The 17,201-nt window shown below is 34.2% G+C and overlaps 1 protein-coding gene across 11 annotated transcripts in view; it reads right to left on the bottom strand.

The window, feature by feature from the left end:
- The window catches only part of NAALADL2 (N-acetylated alpha-linked acidic dipeptidase like 2), a 1,279,597-nt gene that overhangs the window by 163,061 nt on the left and 1,099,335 nt on the right, over positions 1-17,201 (bottom strand). For all 11 annotated transcript variants that reach the window (XM_070242641.1, XM_070242639.1, XM_070242642.1 and 8 more), the window contains one exon: positions 7,408-7,503. In XM_070242641.1, the coding sequence (XP_070098742.1) occupies positions 7,408-7,503 (96 nt within the window). The remainder of the gene's footprint in view (positions 1-7,407; positions 7,504-17,201) is intronic.

The following is a 17,201-nucleotide window of genomic DNA, read 5'->3' as shown; positions in this document are numbered from 1 at the left end:
CTTGAGTAACTCCAGACAACATTCTCTATTACAAAGTACAACTCTGCATTGAAAACACATATTTGGGATATTTTCTGGTTTAGCTCGTTTCATGAAAACAGAGTGTAGCTCTCTATGGAGACATTTTGCATCTAGTAGCAATAATCTGATACAGAAGGAAAAAATTTCCAAAGTGTTTTTTTTCTTGAGGAAGATTAGCCCTAAGCTAACATCTGCCACCAACTCTCCTCTTTTTCCTGAGGAAGACTGGCCCTGAGCTAACATCCATGCCCATCTTCCTCTGCTTTATATGTCGGACTCCTGCCACAACATGGCTTGCCAAGCGGTGTGTAGGTCTGAACCCAGGATCTGAACAGGCAAACCCCGGGCCGCCGAAGAGGAAGATGCGATCTTAACCACTGCGCACTGGGCCGGCCCCTCCAAAGTGTTTTTAAAAACACAAACAAAAGCTTTAAATCCACAGCTTCAGAATAACCTCAAATGTACACATACACAGGTTAAAGAATATCATTACACTTACTTTGCTAAATGGAATACAATATTCTCACATTTTATCCAAACAATATATCAACATTAGAGATACTTGGAAGACACTCGGATTTGCTCATTCGGATTAGAAATCACAGCCAGGTTTTCTAAGTATTAAAAGAACTGCACCAGAAATTCTATTAGCTCATGAATACACCGTGCCTTTGAAATTCAGAAAACTGAATAAAAGATATTTGGTGTCTTCTCTTTTCTCTTACTTTATATAAGGCTACTGAGCTATCTTTTTTAAGCTACAGCTGAGAATGATATCTCAAGAGAAATAAAATCATTCTGCATTTTAGTCTGCCTCTCTATTCTGTAGTTACAAAACGAGGAGATTGTTTTAAGTTTGCAGTTACCGTGCTCTAAGAATTTTAATACTACAACAACTGGTACAAACATATTTTAATAGGGCCATTTAAAAATAATTGCAGATTCATATTTTATGTCATGGTTTTAAAATAATATATTAGCAAAATACAACTATGAATCAGAGTGATTTTGGTTAACCATCTTTAAAGGAAGATTGACAGCCAAATGCAATTAATACTAACTGAAATAGTTAAAAACTAGAATTATTTAAACGTGTTTCATCATTGAAGATACCACCATTAGCCTTTATTCGCACCACTACAAAACTGAGTTAAATTTATAACTATAAGAAAGTGCAAATAAAACTACATTGCTAGAATGCAAACTCTATAAGAATTACTAGCCTTGATTTATAGGCTTTACACAAATAGTGCCTTATTCTGCAATTTATCTCATGTGACACTTTTTCACATATATCATGGGAATAAATACCTTATTATTCCTACTACTTTCTCTTTGGGATATTGTATATCCAAATAATTTTAATAAAAGATCCCTATTTTGACAATACATAAGAAAAGGAAGAAATTTGTATCCATTTAAGAACAATATTTTTAAAAAATCCTATACTAATTAAAAATACATTAATAACGCATATCTTATACTAATTAAAAATAAAGAACCAGTTTTTCTTAAACAAGGTAGGAAAAATAATGAAAGAACAAATAAACTGATATTTCTTGAGGAAGCTCATAAGCACAATTTGTTCATTTACTGGTTTCCATGGTACCACATGTATAAGGTAATTTTTGTTTTATTGGATGCACCATTCATTCTCAGAGATTTTAAAATATAACATAGAGTATTTTGGGCCCTAGAGGAAAAGTTCTATTAATCCAATAATATGATAGATAGTACCTTTCCTCTGCCATCCCAAATGATCTATATTCCCATTTGATTTTAAAGTTCTTGTCCTCTAAACATAACTGTAGTGGTTTGTTTAAAATACAAGTTACCAGTCATCTTTTACTGAATGTCTATTATGGCAAAATTTTAGCAAGAAAACGCTAATAAAATATATTAAATCTAAAAACATATAAAATAAATACAGGACATTACGTCTATTAAAAGTAGACCAAAGAAATGAGTAACAATAGCAAAGAACCAAGGATCAGGTATAAATGAAAAGAATTAAAAATATTCCAAATAATTAGTTCAATATGGACTGGGTGTTATAGGGAATGAGCAGTTGATTGGGTGGATATACTGTTTTTTTCCAATTTTTTTATTGTGGTAAAATACACATAATATTAAGTTTACCATCTTAAGCATTTTTAAGTGGATGGCTCAGTGTATTAAATATGTTCATAATGTGTAACCATGACCACCATCCATTTCCATAACTCTTTTCACCTTGTCAAACTGAGACTCTATACCCATTAAACAATAACTCTCCATTCATCCCTCTCCCTGGCCCCTGGTAACTACCATTCTATTTTCTGTCTCCATGATTTTGATTGCTCTAAGTACCTCATATATGTGGAATCATACAGTAATTTGTCTTTTTGTTACTGGTTTATTTCACTTAGCACAATGTCCTCAAGTTTCATCCATGTTGTAGCGTATGTCAGAATTTCTTTCCTTTTTAAGACTGAATGATATTCCTTTGTACGTATATACCATATTTTGCTTATCCATTCATCCATCTATGGACACTGGGGTTGCTTCTACATTTTGGCTATTGTGAATAATGCTTTTATTGACATGAGTGTACAAATACCTCTTACACACTCCACTTTTAATTCTGTGGGGTATATACCCCAAAGTGGAATTGACATGTTATGTGGTAATCCTATTTTTAACTATTTGAGGGCCCACCATACTGTTTTCCACAGCAGCTGTTCCATTTTATATTCCTACCATCAATGCACAAGGGTTCCAATTACTCCACACGTTTGCCAACACTTGTTATTTTCTGTTTCGTTTTGTTTTCTGGTAGTAGCCATCCTAATGGGTGTGAAGTAGTGGGTGAATATGCTTTTGAACATTTTCTTCTTATAATAGTCTTTCCCTCTGGATTTCATGAACCACTCTACCCAGGATCTTTTGTCCTCTCCTTTTTCACTCTTCCTCCTGTGCCTGAATATTGCCAGGGTGGCATCACATGTGTCACTGGTGATGATAAAAATGTTGTATAATCTGTGCTATCCAATGCAGTAGCCACTAGCCATATGTCATCACTAAGCATATGAATTGTGGCTGATGAGATTGAGAAAATGAAATTCTAATTTTATTTATTTTTTAACTTAATTTAAATCCACAAGTGACTACTGGTTCCTATATCAGATAATGCATTTCTATCTACTTCTTTCTGAGCCCCAACCTCATGTATCTAATTGCCTCCTTGACATATCTGCCGAATACCCTATGGCATCCAAAACTTCACACATCCAATGTCAAACTCATTATCACTTTCTCCAAGCCATCCTCTAATTTAGTTATTTCAATAGTATCACCTTGGCCCAAGATAGAACTATTGAAATTATCCTTTATTCTTCACTCTGCTTCATATCCCATATCCAGTAAATTATATATCCTGTCATTCAATCTTAAAAATGCCTCTCAAATCTGTCTTCTGTTTTCTAAAATACAGATCATCATTTCTCACATACTACCACCAACAACCTTTAAAGACCTCTCAGGGGAAACTCATTGACATTAAGATAAAGTCAAAATTGCTTAAATTCCTCTAATGTCACCTCTCTAGTGAATTCTTCAAGTCTCCCAGTCAGAAGCAAAATCTCCATCTTCTTCCCTCCCATAGCTTGTCCATATTACTATCACTGACTATTTTTGTGTGTTATGTTGAAATGATTTGGTTACCTGTTTACTCCTTTGGGCCCACTCTTGTGTATTAATTGTTTCTGTATTTTAACTGTTTTGCTCATCCTTGGCTTATAGTAGGCTACTAAAATGCTTAGATAACTAATAACAATTTATGAGCTAAATGTTGAAGATTTAGAACATAACTAGAAAATTCCTAGGTGTAGGAGGAGAAACAAACTTATTTCAAAACATAAATCCATGGTGATTTCTATTCACTTATTAAAGGATTAAGTAGCTAAGATTTTTATTGGTATTTCATTCATGTCTAATCTTTGGAGGAATTAGGTTGGCTTCTCTGGTAATTTTTTAAAATGCTATTTTTTAAGGTAATTATAGAGGATAAGAAAACACCTTCACCATCCATGCAGCATGTGTCGCCCTTCAGCAACTTTATACTGAACCACCTGACTGTCATTGAAGCCATGATGAATTACACCTTTTGGCACCAATATCGAGCCTCATTCATTATTATCTTAGGTTTCACGCTTTATATGAAAAAGACAAATGCCACGATAAATTCAAACTCTGTAAAAGAATTTAAAAAGGAACTACAGGACAACATTGGAAAACTGCTTTCAAGGACTAGGACTCAGAGCTCACATTCCATGTATTAGCGTGGTTTATCAATTTTTTATTTTTTATAATTCAGAAAGGCATTAATTATAAATTACTAACTTTCAAATGTTTAGAAATTGTAATTTGAAATAAATTATATTTGTGATCTATAGCAAAGGTCAAGAATGCAAAATAACTCACTCGGAAAGCATAATAGATTGTATTACATGATCATTTATATTAGATGTATATATTTATTGCACATTTAAATCTATAACACAAAATATGTGACTGTGTTATGCTGTTGTGTATCCAATTCAAACTTTTACTGGGAGAAATAAGGAAAAGTATGTTCAATATTTCACTTAATTCTGATTTCTTGAAAATTTTCTAGTATTGCTGTAATATAAATAATAATTGTGCCTTATCATTTTACAAAGTATTTCTCACATATTTCATATGACTTTTTCATAATCGACAGTGACAGAATTTTTACCTGGCTGGGTCTTTTATTCAAAGTGCAGTGCCGGATCTACAATATCAAAACACTTTGTGGAACAGGAGTGTACCAAACACGGGATACTGTGATAAGACCACTATTACCCTCACTGAAACAAAATATTCTAAAGACCGCAATCCTTCACAAGGTAAATTTTGTACTCCATTTGTACACACTAACTTATTGGTGTATTTTCAGCACTTAATTAATTAGTTTAGTTGTATGTTTTCATATCTAAGTTATTCTTTTTTTTTTCTTTAAAGTAAAAACTAAATTCAGAAAATGAAGGTAACGGCCAACTTTGAAGATATTAGCACCAGCATTTTTTAATGTGTTAATAATTATACTCAATTACATACATATTGGATTTCCAGAGAAAATGTATACATCATCTTTTCTACCTCACAGAATCCTAGTGAGAAAAACCATTATAAGTGCACTCATTTTTGATGTAGAAAATAAAATAAAGTTCTACAAAATAATATAACAAGTTGGTAGCCAAGGCAGAAACAAAATCTATGCTCCATATTTTCTACTCATGTACTCTAGTCAATCCTTCTGCATTTACACTTCTATTCTGTTCTTGGTCAAAGAAAATTTGACTTTAAAATGAAGTATCTATTAAACACTTTTTAATGGTTCTGCAAGTTCTTCTATTAGCGAAATAAAATTAAACTTCTGAAGCACAATTTCTTCCCTTGGCCTATGTCTGCAACATGAGTGGTTACCATAAGTAAACACGACGACTAGGGAAACAGTGTCAACGTTAGAATAACATATGTGGCTGTAAAAAAAAGTCATAGAATATTTTCTTTGTTTAAAAAATAAAAGTTTGGCACCTGAGCTAACAACTGTTGCCAATCTTCTTTTTTCTTTCTTTTTTTCCCCCGCTTTTTCTCCCTGAATCCCCCCAGTACATAGTTGTATATTCTAGTTGTGTGTCCTTCTAGTTGTGGCATGTGTGATGCCCCCTCAGTGTGCCCTGATGAGTGGTGCCATGTCGGCGCCCAGGATCCAAACCAGCAAAACCCTGGGCTGCCCAAGTGGAGCACATGAACTTAACCACTAGGCCACGGGGCCGGCCCCCACAGAATACTTTCCTCTGCACTTAAGCAGATTTTGTTTTCTCATAGACGTAGAATTCTTTCCAACATCTATTTAATAGGTTAAACATTTGCTTACACATGAAATATATTTGAAAATACACGTAGAACATGTACCAATATCTGTGCACAAATTCATGTCTTCTCTCAAATGGTCTCTTTTCTGTGTGTTTCACACTAAGTACTGACCTCATATGTATGTTCAGACTGTGTTCTATGCTCCCCTACTCCCTTCCTGACCCATCCCTGCTTTCCAGTATGCTCTCAGGAGTTGTAGTATGGCCAAAACCTCACGTAGCGAAAATCAGAACTATGTTTATACCTCTACAATCAAAAGCTTAGGATTTTCTCTGGCTTGGGATGTCACATCTTAGAAACTATCATCTCATTACATATCTAAAGAAATTTAGACTCTAAGTATCCAAAAGATTGAATGAATATATAGATACACACACACTCATCAAAATATATATAGATATATATACTCATTCAAATAGATAAAAAGATATATATACATGTATAGATATCTATTTCTATCTATCTATCACCTCTCCAAGTACTAGGAAAACAGTCAAGATATGGAATACTAAGGAGTCATTACTTGGGGGCCACTTCTATCTTGCTATATCCAAATAATAATGGATGATCAAAGGGTGGATGTATTAAAAACTAAATCAAGGAACTGGAATAGATTGGAAAGGAAAGTCTTATAAATATAGTTAAGATTCAGATATTTTGAGTTTAGGAGAGTTTCACTAAAATGTGGTCCAAACTCTTCTTATTTCAATAGTTCAATATGCCAGGGTAGATCTAGAATTCTAGCCTTTGTTTTCTGAGCTCACTCTTAAACTCATTGAGTTTAGTTCATTATACCACATTTCCTCTTTTTATAGCCTTGTAAAATTTCACCAAGAAGATTTAGGGATGATGTAGTATTTCAGCTAAGCATAAATAAATATGGATTATTTTAAATGTAACGAAATGTCAATATCCTCTACAAACTATCCCCATAAAGCAAGTTATGACAAGTTAAACAAATAGTTGGTAAATGTAAAAGTTCATATGATGTCACATGACATCAGAACATTAAATTTATTTGCTCCATACTGTAGAATTTAATTTTCTTCCTACTATAAACTTACAGCCAAAAATATAGTAAAGACATAGGTATGACCATCACAGAGTGAAAACATTTATTATAAACACAGTCTAATTTTTTTTTCAAAAAGGTGGCTTTTTTTTTTACTGCATCTAAAAAGTACCACAACCAAGCAAGTACCTTAAATATTGAAACAAAACTTTAAAGATACAGAAATTCAAAGACCCATTTTGTACTGTTTTTAATCTAAAGTGAAGGGGTATACTTGAGAATATGCCACAAATCTCTCCTCAGATTAAGGAAATACATGTAGATTAAATGAAAATATATGGACTTCTCTTGACAGGTTATATTCCTTTCCTCCATCGACCAACAAAAAAGAACAAAAATTTCCCAACCTGTTCGTAAACGCATTCCTCTCCTACCTTGGTGATGGTTTCATGAAGGTTGAAAAAAGGATCCATTTCTTCAATTTTTGTTGCACGTTTAAGGAAAAGGGCCTCGGAGAGAAAACTTGGACTCTGTGGAAAATCAGAAAAGAAATATTTAAAACTCTGCATTGATTTTACTTTTCAAGTGCTTATTGGATTTTCTTTAAAAATTCGAAAGGACTCTCATTTGCTTTAAGATTTCTGTTGATTGTTGGACTTCTTTCCACTGATTTAATTAAACAATCACAGAACATTTATAAATTAAAATGAGTAGAATTCTAGAACTCTTGACATTATTTATATTTCAAAATGATGTTTTCTTACTAGAAAAGATAATTCTCTTCAGTCTTCCCCTTTAATCCAAATGCAGACTTAAATGTACCGCAAGATGTTTTGACTATAAAACCCCTCTCTGAAACTCCTTCTCTACTTTGTATATTAAGTTTTATGTTTCAAGGCCGGTAGAATGAAATGTTTTTTATAAACATGATTTCAAACTAGACAAGCCTAGGCAAAAGTGTGCTTGATATTTTAAATATTGCAAAACTCACTTCAAAACAATAGTAAGATATATTTATGGCTTTACATGCTGCCAATAAAGTGATAACATTGCATTGGAACCTTAGTGTTAAGCTGGTTAAAATGAATCAGAGATACTGTAGTCAGTCATTTTGTATTTGCAGGTTTAGACAAATTTTTGGATGCAAGAAGGCACAGATGTTGATAATGTCACTATATGCTATGGTTTGAACATTTATTTCCCCCTGCAAATTCATATGTTGAAATCCTAATCTCCAAAGTAATGGTACTAGGAGATGGGGCCTTCGGGAGGTAATTAGGTCATGAGGGCTCCATCCTTATAACTGGGATTAGTATCCTTATGAAAGAGCTCCCACAGAGCTCCCTAGCCCCTCCTCTATGTGAGGATACAACAAGAAGTCTGCAACTTGAAAGAGGGCCCTCACCTGACCATGCTAGCACCCTGATCTTGGACTTCCAACCTCGAGGACTGTGAGAAACAAATTTCTGTTGTTTCTAAGACACTCAGTCTGTGATATTTTGTTATAATAGCCCAAACGGATGAAGACACTATCTAAAACAGAATTCGAAATATATTATGATGTACATCCGAAAATAAACAAATAAATGAAAACAAAAAGAAAACTATTCAGGAGCCTAAAAAAATTAAAAAATAAAAAATAAATAAATAAAACAATGCTCTTGTGGTTATCAACATTACTAGCATCCCACAAAATGATTATTATTTACCATATAAATATAGTTTTTACTTGAAAGCCTGAAATAACTAGGATTATTTGTCCAGAAAATAGAAGACTTGGAACAAGATATATGTATGTATATAGACAATAGAGAGATAGATAGGTAGGTAGATGGATAGGTACTCTTTCTGAAGGCTATTATGGGGAAGACAGATTCAACCCAGTCTATACCAACAATGATCACAACAGGGTAACAAATTTAAGCTGAATTCTATTAGAACTATTTATTAGAACTATTTTTAGAGTAATCCAATAGCAGAGCAGACTACCATGGGATATGTCAATGGTAGGAAAGAAAGTTAGGATGATATCGCTGATAGATTCTGAAGTCATACAGATGAGAACTGAAACCAACATAATTGCAATTCCCTATATGTTAAACAATTCTGTGATCAGGCATACTCTTCAGCCCTGATTTTGAATAATGCTGTGATCAAACAAAAGGAACTTAGCCATTTGTTCCAGCATATACCCACTTTTGGATAAGAAAACCATGAATCAACCAAACAGCTCACCTATCAAGACTAGCAGATTAGTTATCAAACTTTTTGGCTGCCAATCTAAAACTAATTTGTCAGAAACTCTGCCCAGTCTTGAACAGTACTCCACTTTTTAAGACTTACCATAAAACTACACAACTCAGGCTTAAAATAGCACAAATTTCCTTCCCTAATTTCTCCATTTTGAGAGAGTACTAAGACTCAATGTTATGGGTTGAATAATTCATATGTTGAAGTCCTAACTTTCAGTACCTCAGAATGTGATCTTGTTTGGAAGTGGATTGGTGCAGATCTAACTACTGAGTTAGAATGAAGTCATACTGGAGTACAGTGGGTCCCTAACATAATATGATTAATCTCCTTATAAAAAAGAGGAAGTCTGGAGACAGATGGGCACACAGGGAGCAAACCACTTAAACATGAAGGCAGAGATTGGAGTGATATGTCTATAAGCCAAGAAACTCTGAAGATTGCCGGAAAACCACCAGAAGCTAGGCAAGAGGCTTGAGACAGATTTTCTGTCACAGACCTCAGAAGGAACCAACTCTGATAACACTTTGAACTGTTAAGCAATAAATTTCTGTTGTTTAAGTCACTCAATCTGTGTTGCTTTGTTATGGCAGCCATGGGAAACTAATACACTCAGCAGGGTGCTGTCTTCCTTACTGAAATAGATCTAATAAAGTTAACTTTGTTTGTCAACAGGGATTTTTGGAGGCATTTTGAGCAGTCAATGTAGAAATGGGCTAAAATTTTGGTTGTGCCGCTTAATAATTGCGTCATCTTAAGCATCTTAATCTTCAAAGGATTAGTTACTGCATTTAAGAAAGCTGGATAATAACATATACTTCACAGAGAGGTGAACTGTCCAATGCCTATCACATAGGAGATAATATGTTAATGGTATTGATGATGTTGTTTAAAACAATAAATATCATAATGATGATGGTGAGGATGGTGATTACAGTAGGATGCTGGACTAAAGGAAATGCAGAGACCCTGTTGATAATCCTATGAGAAATAATGTACAGTTTTCAATTGGATATGTTTATTTTTCCAAATAGAAATATCTTTGAATTAACTTTAGTGAAAGTACAACATGGACAATTTGTGGCATTCATTTTCATTTAATAATTGAACTTGAAGTTCTTAAAAAGTTTGCCTCATGAGTAGTTTTAAATAAACTTCTTGAAATAATTTTATCTTATTAGTTTATTTAGCAAAGCTAAACATCATAAACAGTGCAAAGGTAAGATATCAGCCAGCCTCAAATTGAATGATTCCATAAGAATATAAATTGGGAACTATAATTAATGAGGTTTTTATCAAACTTTCAATTATTCAGTAGCAGAACATATTGAATTATCCAGATGTGCCTTATTCTCCAATGTAATCCCCTTCTTTCCCTTACTCCTTCATCTATCCTTTGCCATACCATTCTTTGTTTCTAGTGCCTCGTTTATCGAATCATTTAACACTTACTATATGCCAGGTGCTCCACTAAATTGTTCTTAATCTCTTGGAGTTTAATCTAATGGGGTTTGGATACAAAATAGATCAAACATCACTGTCTTTGAAAATATTAAGACACCACTATTCTTTTTCATATATGCATGAATACAATAATCATGATTTATAAATAGGTGTTTATATATTCTGGCATAAAAAGTAATGAAAAGATTAAAAAGAGAGATAAATGCTTTGTGAAAGTTTCCTACTGCTATTGCATTGACTACGGATGATGACTGTTTAATAATGGCTCCTATCTGCAGATGAAGAAGAGAAATAAAGCACCATTAAGCATTTAGAAAGGGCTTTTGTTTAGAATAATTCATTGAAAGATTGAAATGAAGGAATAACTCAAGATACAGAAAACAATACTATATGTCTACCAGTTGGAGATCATAGTAAGAATATTACAGAAGAAGGGATATTGATAAGAAAAGTCTATCCAGGATCTAGCGTAAAATTCAGTTCCTCTCTCCAGACCCTAACTTACTTGTCCTTTCTGTTAACATTTAACAATGCTTAGCACATCTTCTTTCTTTCAACTCTTTTGCTTAAAGTCCATTTGACTCTCCTGGTTCTTCATTTGTATATTATTCTCTTCCTGTAACTGAATTCTCTTTTCCTTTTTGAATCTTTGAAACTTTTTTAACTATTCTTTATATATGGTCTACCTTCAGTGTTCTCCTTTTCACAGGCTCCTTAGGTGGTTTTGTCTACTTTTCTGGCTTCAACTACCAACTTCAGATTGATGGTTCCCAAATCTTTATCTCTAGGCTCACTGTCTGTTTTTAGTTCAGCATTTTGGTTTGTCTAAGAGATCCTTCAGACATATCAGCTTATGTTCTAAATCATAATCATGTGTCGCCTCCATTTCTTATCTTGGGTGATGGCTTAATATTTATATTTTCCCAAAATGTAAAATGTCATGCCATTCTTGACTCCAATTTCTCTCACCCTTTGTACTATAGAACTGCACTAGCCAATTTCCTTCTAATCTATATATTTAGACAATTCTCTACAAGTTCTTATCTGTTGCCATAGTCCAGTTACTTAATCACCAAACTATGGTCCCAATTGTCTATAGACCAAAGTCCACATATATAGGGGATAAACTTTAAAAAGATATGATGGGAAACAGGAAGTTTATATAGAAGGCTATTGCAATAACACAGTGAGAAAGAGTGAGAGATTAAACCAGGACAGTGGCAGTAGAAATAAAGAGAAAGAGATGAGTTTGATAAAGGCTTAAGAGATGAGTTCATAAAATTAGTAGTACTTGGTAATTAACTGGATGTAGAAGCCTCAAAAAGAAGTCAAGATTGCAAGTATTTTTAGATTTGATAAAATGAATGTATACAAATTTTATTAAATTAGAAAACAGAAACACATGAAAGTCTAGAACAGAAAAGAAATTAAATTTTAAACACTTGAGATGAGGTGTTTGTGGGACATCCATATGAAGTTATCCTAGAGTGACTATATTGTCCAAGACCAATTCAGTTCAAGACCAAATTCTGGACAGGAGATATAACAACAATTTGAGAAGCATGTACGTGATAGTTAAAATGTAAAGTGGACCACATATAGACTGAGAAGTTTATTGAATGTAGCACAGATTTCTGAGTAACAAGGAGATCTCTGAAAGGCACCAATACTTCAGGGGTGGGAAAATAAAAACAAAACCCATGGAGATGTTATATATGGAATAATCACAGAAATGTAAAGAGAACCAAGTAAGCATAGTTTCAGGGAGACAAAAAGGTAAAAAAATGTCTGAGAATGAATAATCAATGATTTAAAGGAAATAAAGAAATACAATAAGATGAAGATTATCTATTAGAGTAGCATTTCAGAGATTCCTAGTGTCTTTCATCAGAGGGGTTTCTGTGGATTTGTGAGCACAGGAGACAGACTGCCATCAGTTGAGGAGAAGAAGCGAAACATGAACTATGAACTGTGTTATTCTCTCTGGAAATTAAGATTAGGTTGAAAAGTTAAAAAATGGATCATTAGCTAAAGAGAGTTAAACAATCAAGGAAAAGTTTATCTGTTGTGTTTTAGACAGGCTTGATGCATATATATGTGTGTATATATATATATATGTGTGTGTGTATATATATATATATATGTGTGTGTGTGTGTGTGTGTGTATATATATTTGTGTGTGTGTGTGAGGAAGATTGGTCCTGAGCTAACATCCATTGGCAATCCTCCTGTTTTTGCCTGAGGAAGACTGTCCCTGAGCTAACATCTGTGTCAACATCTCTCCACTTTGCATGTGGGATGCTGCTGCAGCATGGCTTGATGAGCAGTGTGCAGGTCTGTGCCCAGGATCCAAACTGGGATGCTGAAGTGGAGCATGTGAACCCAACCACTATGCCACCGGGCTGGCCTATGCAGGTAAATTTTTAATGTGAGACAAAGCATCCAGCAGATAAAAAGAGATTTTAAAAAATACAGGAAAATTTGGGAGAAATAATTGGATTATAGTCTTAAAGGGAAGGAATTCAAAGCTCCATAAAGTTGCCCAGAAAACAGAATTGTAAGTAGACGAGCCGTTGGAGACAAAGATGTTGAAATGAGGGTATGCTATAAATGTAGTAGAAGACAGTGTTAGTATATATACAGATATGAAGAAAAGAAAAAGCTCAAAGGTCTTGTTTCATTCAGTTGTACACTAGATTGAGTTGACTAAACTTCAACTCACTACCATACCAAAATATACCCTTTGCATCTTTTTCAGAAATAATCATTTAAAATATTTAGCTCACATAGGCTAAGTGGGTGCTGAGCTAGACAAAAACATTCTGCATGTGCCTTCTCTGTATAGTTGGCATTCAATGAAGATGACCTGGATTGAATAGAATCATAACAGTGCTTCCATATACCAGCACTGGGCTAAGCGCTCTACATGTATCACCTAATTAATCCATATATATATCTTTAAGGTAAGAACTATTATTTCTCTCTCTTTACAAATGGGGGAATTGAAAACCAACAAGTTTCACATACTATCTCAGGATCATACCAGAAGTAAGTGGTAGAGCCTGGATTCAAACCCAGGTTTATCTGACTCCACAGCCCACACTTTCATTCTTATGCCATGCCTCCTCCCTATTGCCAAAGTTCCTCACAGCCCAAGATTCTGTGCTCTTTTTATTTTCTTAATTATTTCATTTATTTTTATTTAGCTAACATTGGTTTATAACATTCATAAATTTCATGTGTACATCATTATATTTCAACTTCTGTGTGGACTACATCGTGTTCACCTCCAAAAGTCTAGTTGCCATCCATCGTGGAGCAAATGTACCCCTTTCAGTGAGAAAGGATGATTTCCCCCACCTCTTGTTCCAATTCCTTTCAAAATTTAGCCTTAAGCAGCATAAACCCTATGCACAGTTCAAAGGATATAATCAAAGACTCCCTGCTTTGACTAAATAAAATTGAATCTAAAAAGTCTCATGTGCACTTCCCTCATTGCAATATTCTCCTTTCTGCAGTCAGAGAATATACACATCAATACTTAAATTTAATATATGAAATTAGAAGACTTGCAGGCTTTGAATGACACTGACCTTCATAATATGCTGGGCTGAGGGAAGAGGTAATTACAGCCACAATTTTAGGAACATAACATTCTCATCACTATTCAAAGTAAAACAGACCTGAGATAATGTGCAGTTTAAATAGAAGTGTAACAATCCAAGGGTCAAATGTGGAACACTATTAGGACATTATTTTCTGAATTCATTCATTTTTTCCATTTCAATTATTTTTTCCAGTTCTAGGAAAGTCTATAGTATAGGCTTTATTGAAAATATTCAAGGCATCTTTACAGCTCTATTCATATTGATGCAGCATCCTAATTTTAGACGTGGGTGAGATATTAGAAATCTTAATTCAACTCAAATATACAAAGTGATACATGGAAAATTCAAATGATTAAATGATTTTTACAAAGTCACAAAATAGTTATTGAAAAACCAATACTAAAAATTGGCTGTGTGTATGTTTCTTAAACATTTCATCTTTTCTTGTGAAGTACTTTTGAGATGGTGATAATAATTGTAATACAAGCCTTAAAAATGTGAATCATTCCAGGGAATTCATGATATATTTTCCGTCTTGAAGCTCTTAAATTCCATCAAATTACTTTCAGAGGATGCAATCTTCCAATTTTAGCCTTTCTTCAAGCTAATCTCCTTTACGTATCTTGCCTTCTTTCATCTCTTAATCATTGAATGTGTGCCTGTCTTATTAATGCACACCATGCATCATTAGTTAAATAGGGCTGCGTTTATGCTTTGTTTTGCTTTGTTTTTTTACATCATACTTTCTGAATGGATCAGAAGGCAGGGAAAGCTAACATATAGCAGCAAAGAAACAAATAAAAGATTCTCTTAGCAGAGTGTTTCAAAAATTAAAGCATTTTATAATAAATGCCTTTAGTTAATATTTTGATGGTAAATAATTAAGTGAATAGATGCTGCCAAACTAATCAGCTTTCTTCATAAACATTAATTATTCCATATAATAAAGGAAATGAGTAGTGTTTGTTAATGCTTCGATAATGAATACAAAAATAACATCTGACAACGCCTGCATAAAGAGCAGGCTCCTGCGGAGGAATTCTGCAAAGGTTGGTTGTACTAACAAGTTGACTTAAGAAATGACTGAATCCAAAATCCCATTTATCGGGGCCAGCCTGGTGGTGCATCGGTTAAGTTCTCATGTTCTGCTTCTCGGTGGCCTGGGGTTCACTGGTTCGGATCCCGGTCGCAGACACGGCACCGCTTGGCAAGCCATGCTGTGGTAGGCGTCCCACGTATAAAGCAGAGGAAGATGGGCATGGATGTTAGCTCAGGGCCAGTCTTCCTCAGCAAAAAGAGGAGGATTGGCAGTAGTTAGCTCAGGGCTAATCTTCCTCAAAAAAAAAAGTCAAAATCCCATTTATCAACCCCACAACTTCTAAGATCTCATAATATTAACTCTATGAAGAGTTGTTACTAACTCTACAAATGAGATATGAGAGAACTCATCTCTTTTTATATCCTATCCCTTAACCTTCCTTGAGAACACTGGTTTTTTCATTTATTTGTTTCTAGCAAAAGATAAGGGAGGAACAATCAACTTTCTGATACAGTTTACATAGTACAAGGAACCAATGCAGCATGCTTTCACATTAGGAAGGAAAGAAAAAATATTAATATTCTGTGTTATTTTTTCTACTCACTCCTAACAAGAATTCTCTGGAGCTGTGATACATCATAGTACAAGTTCCAAAAAAAAAAAAAAAAAAACCCACCAGCTTATAAGACAGAAAGATGTCTGAGAAATCAGCAGCCTTTTTCTGAAACCGACCACCTGCAGGCTCTTTGCTGTTTGTATTTATCATCAGTGGCCCTGCACCCCTATGTTTGTTCCCTGAAACTTTAGGGGAGGTTCCTCCCTAACCTCTCCCAGATCCTGGTGGCTCCAGGCATTCCTTGGTTGTGCTGCATAACTCATAACTCTGCCTCTCTCTTTACACGGCCTTGTCCTCTATGTGCCTTCTCCTCTTATGTAATAGAGACATTTGTCATTGGATTTAGGGCCCATCCAGGTAGTCCAGGATGATCTTATCGCAACATCCTGAGTTTCATTACATCTCTACAGAGCCTTTTTCCATATAAGGTCACATTCACAGGTTCCAAGGGACAGAGCTTTCTGGGAACCACCATTCACCACACTGCAATCCCCATGTCTTCTGTGGGCTTTCTAGACTAAGGCCTGGGAAAGTTCTTTCTAACAGCAGACCTCAAGATTTCAATTCTAATTCAGACTTTGTTCTTGCTTCTCTTTTCAAGAATAACCATAAAATTGAAGGATTTTACATTTTTAAAAGAACCTTTAGGTGAGGCACAAATAAAAGCTGTTCTAATTAAGTAGTTGTGTATCAGCTACAAATTAAAGATGTTTTCTAGTTTGAGAAGGTGTTTGCCTGGGTGCAAAATTGTCAAGACCAATCTAACTTAACACTTAAGATTTGTGCATTTTAGTGTGCATAAATTATATTTTAACGGAAAATAATCTTCCTAGATAAGGGATATTTTATCATTCCAAAGAAATTCTTCTTGCCCTTCTTTTAGTGTTAATTTTAATAAGTTTTGTTTTTCAAAGATTTTGTCTATTTCATCTTAATTATAAAATATATTTGCTTGTCCTAAAGTTCTTAGCCTGGAAATTCCTCTCGTCTTCAGCAATTCTAAATCCATGTACTAATCTTTCATATTTTAGTTTTTAAAACAGAATATATGAAACTAAAACTCCTCAAACTATTTTGGATCCTTATACTGAATTAGGCAAAAGAGCTATCTCCATTTTCATACGCAGTTTAAAACACCATCAAGTAAAGGAGGCAATACCATAACCTCCAGTCATTGAATGGTTAGCTGAGTGCTCTTTTGTTTTCAACTTGTCTCCTTGCCTTTGGGAAATAGACGTTCTCTTAAATATC

This window comes from Equus caballus, chromosome 19, assembly GCF_041296265.1.
Source record: "Equus caballus isolate H_3958 breed thoroughbred chromosome 19, TB-T2T, whole genome shotgun sequence".
Lineage (NCBI taxonomy): Eukaryota > Metazoa > Chordata > Mammalia > Perissodactyla > Equidae > Equus > Equus caballus.
The sequence above is the reverse complement of the archived record's forward strand: the minus strand, read 5'-3'. Positions and strand labels throughout refer to the sequence as shown.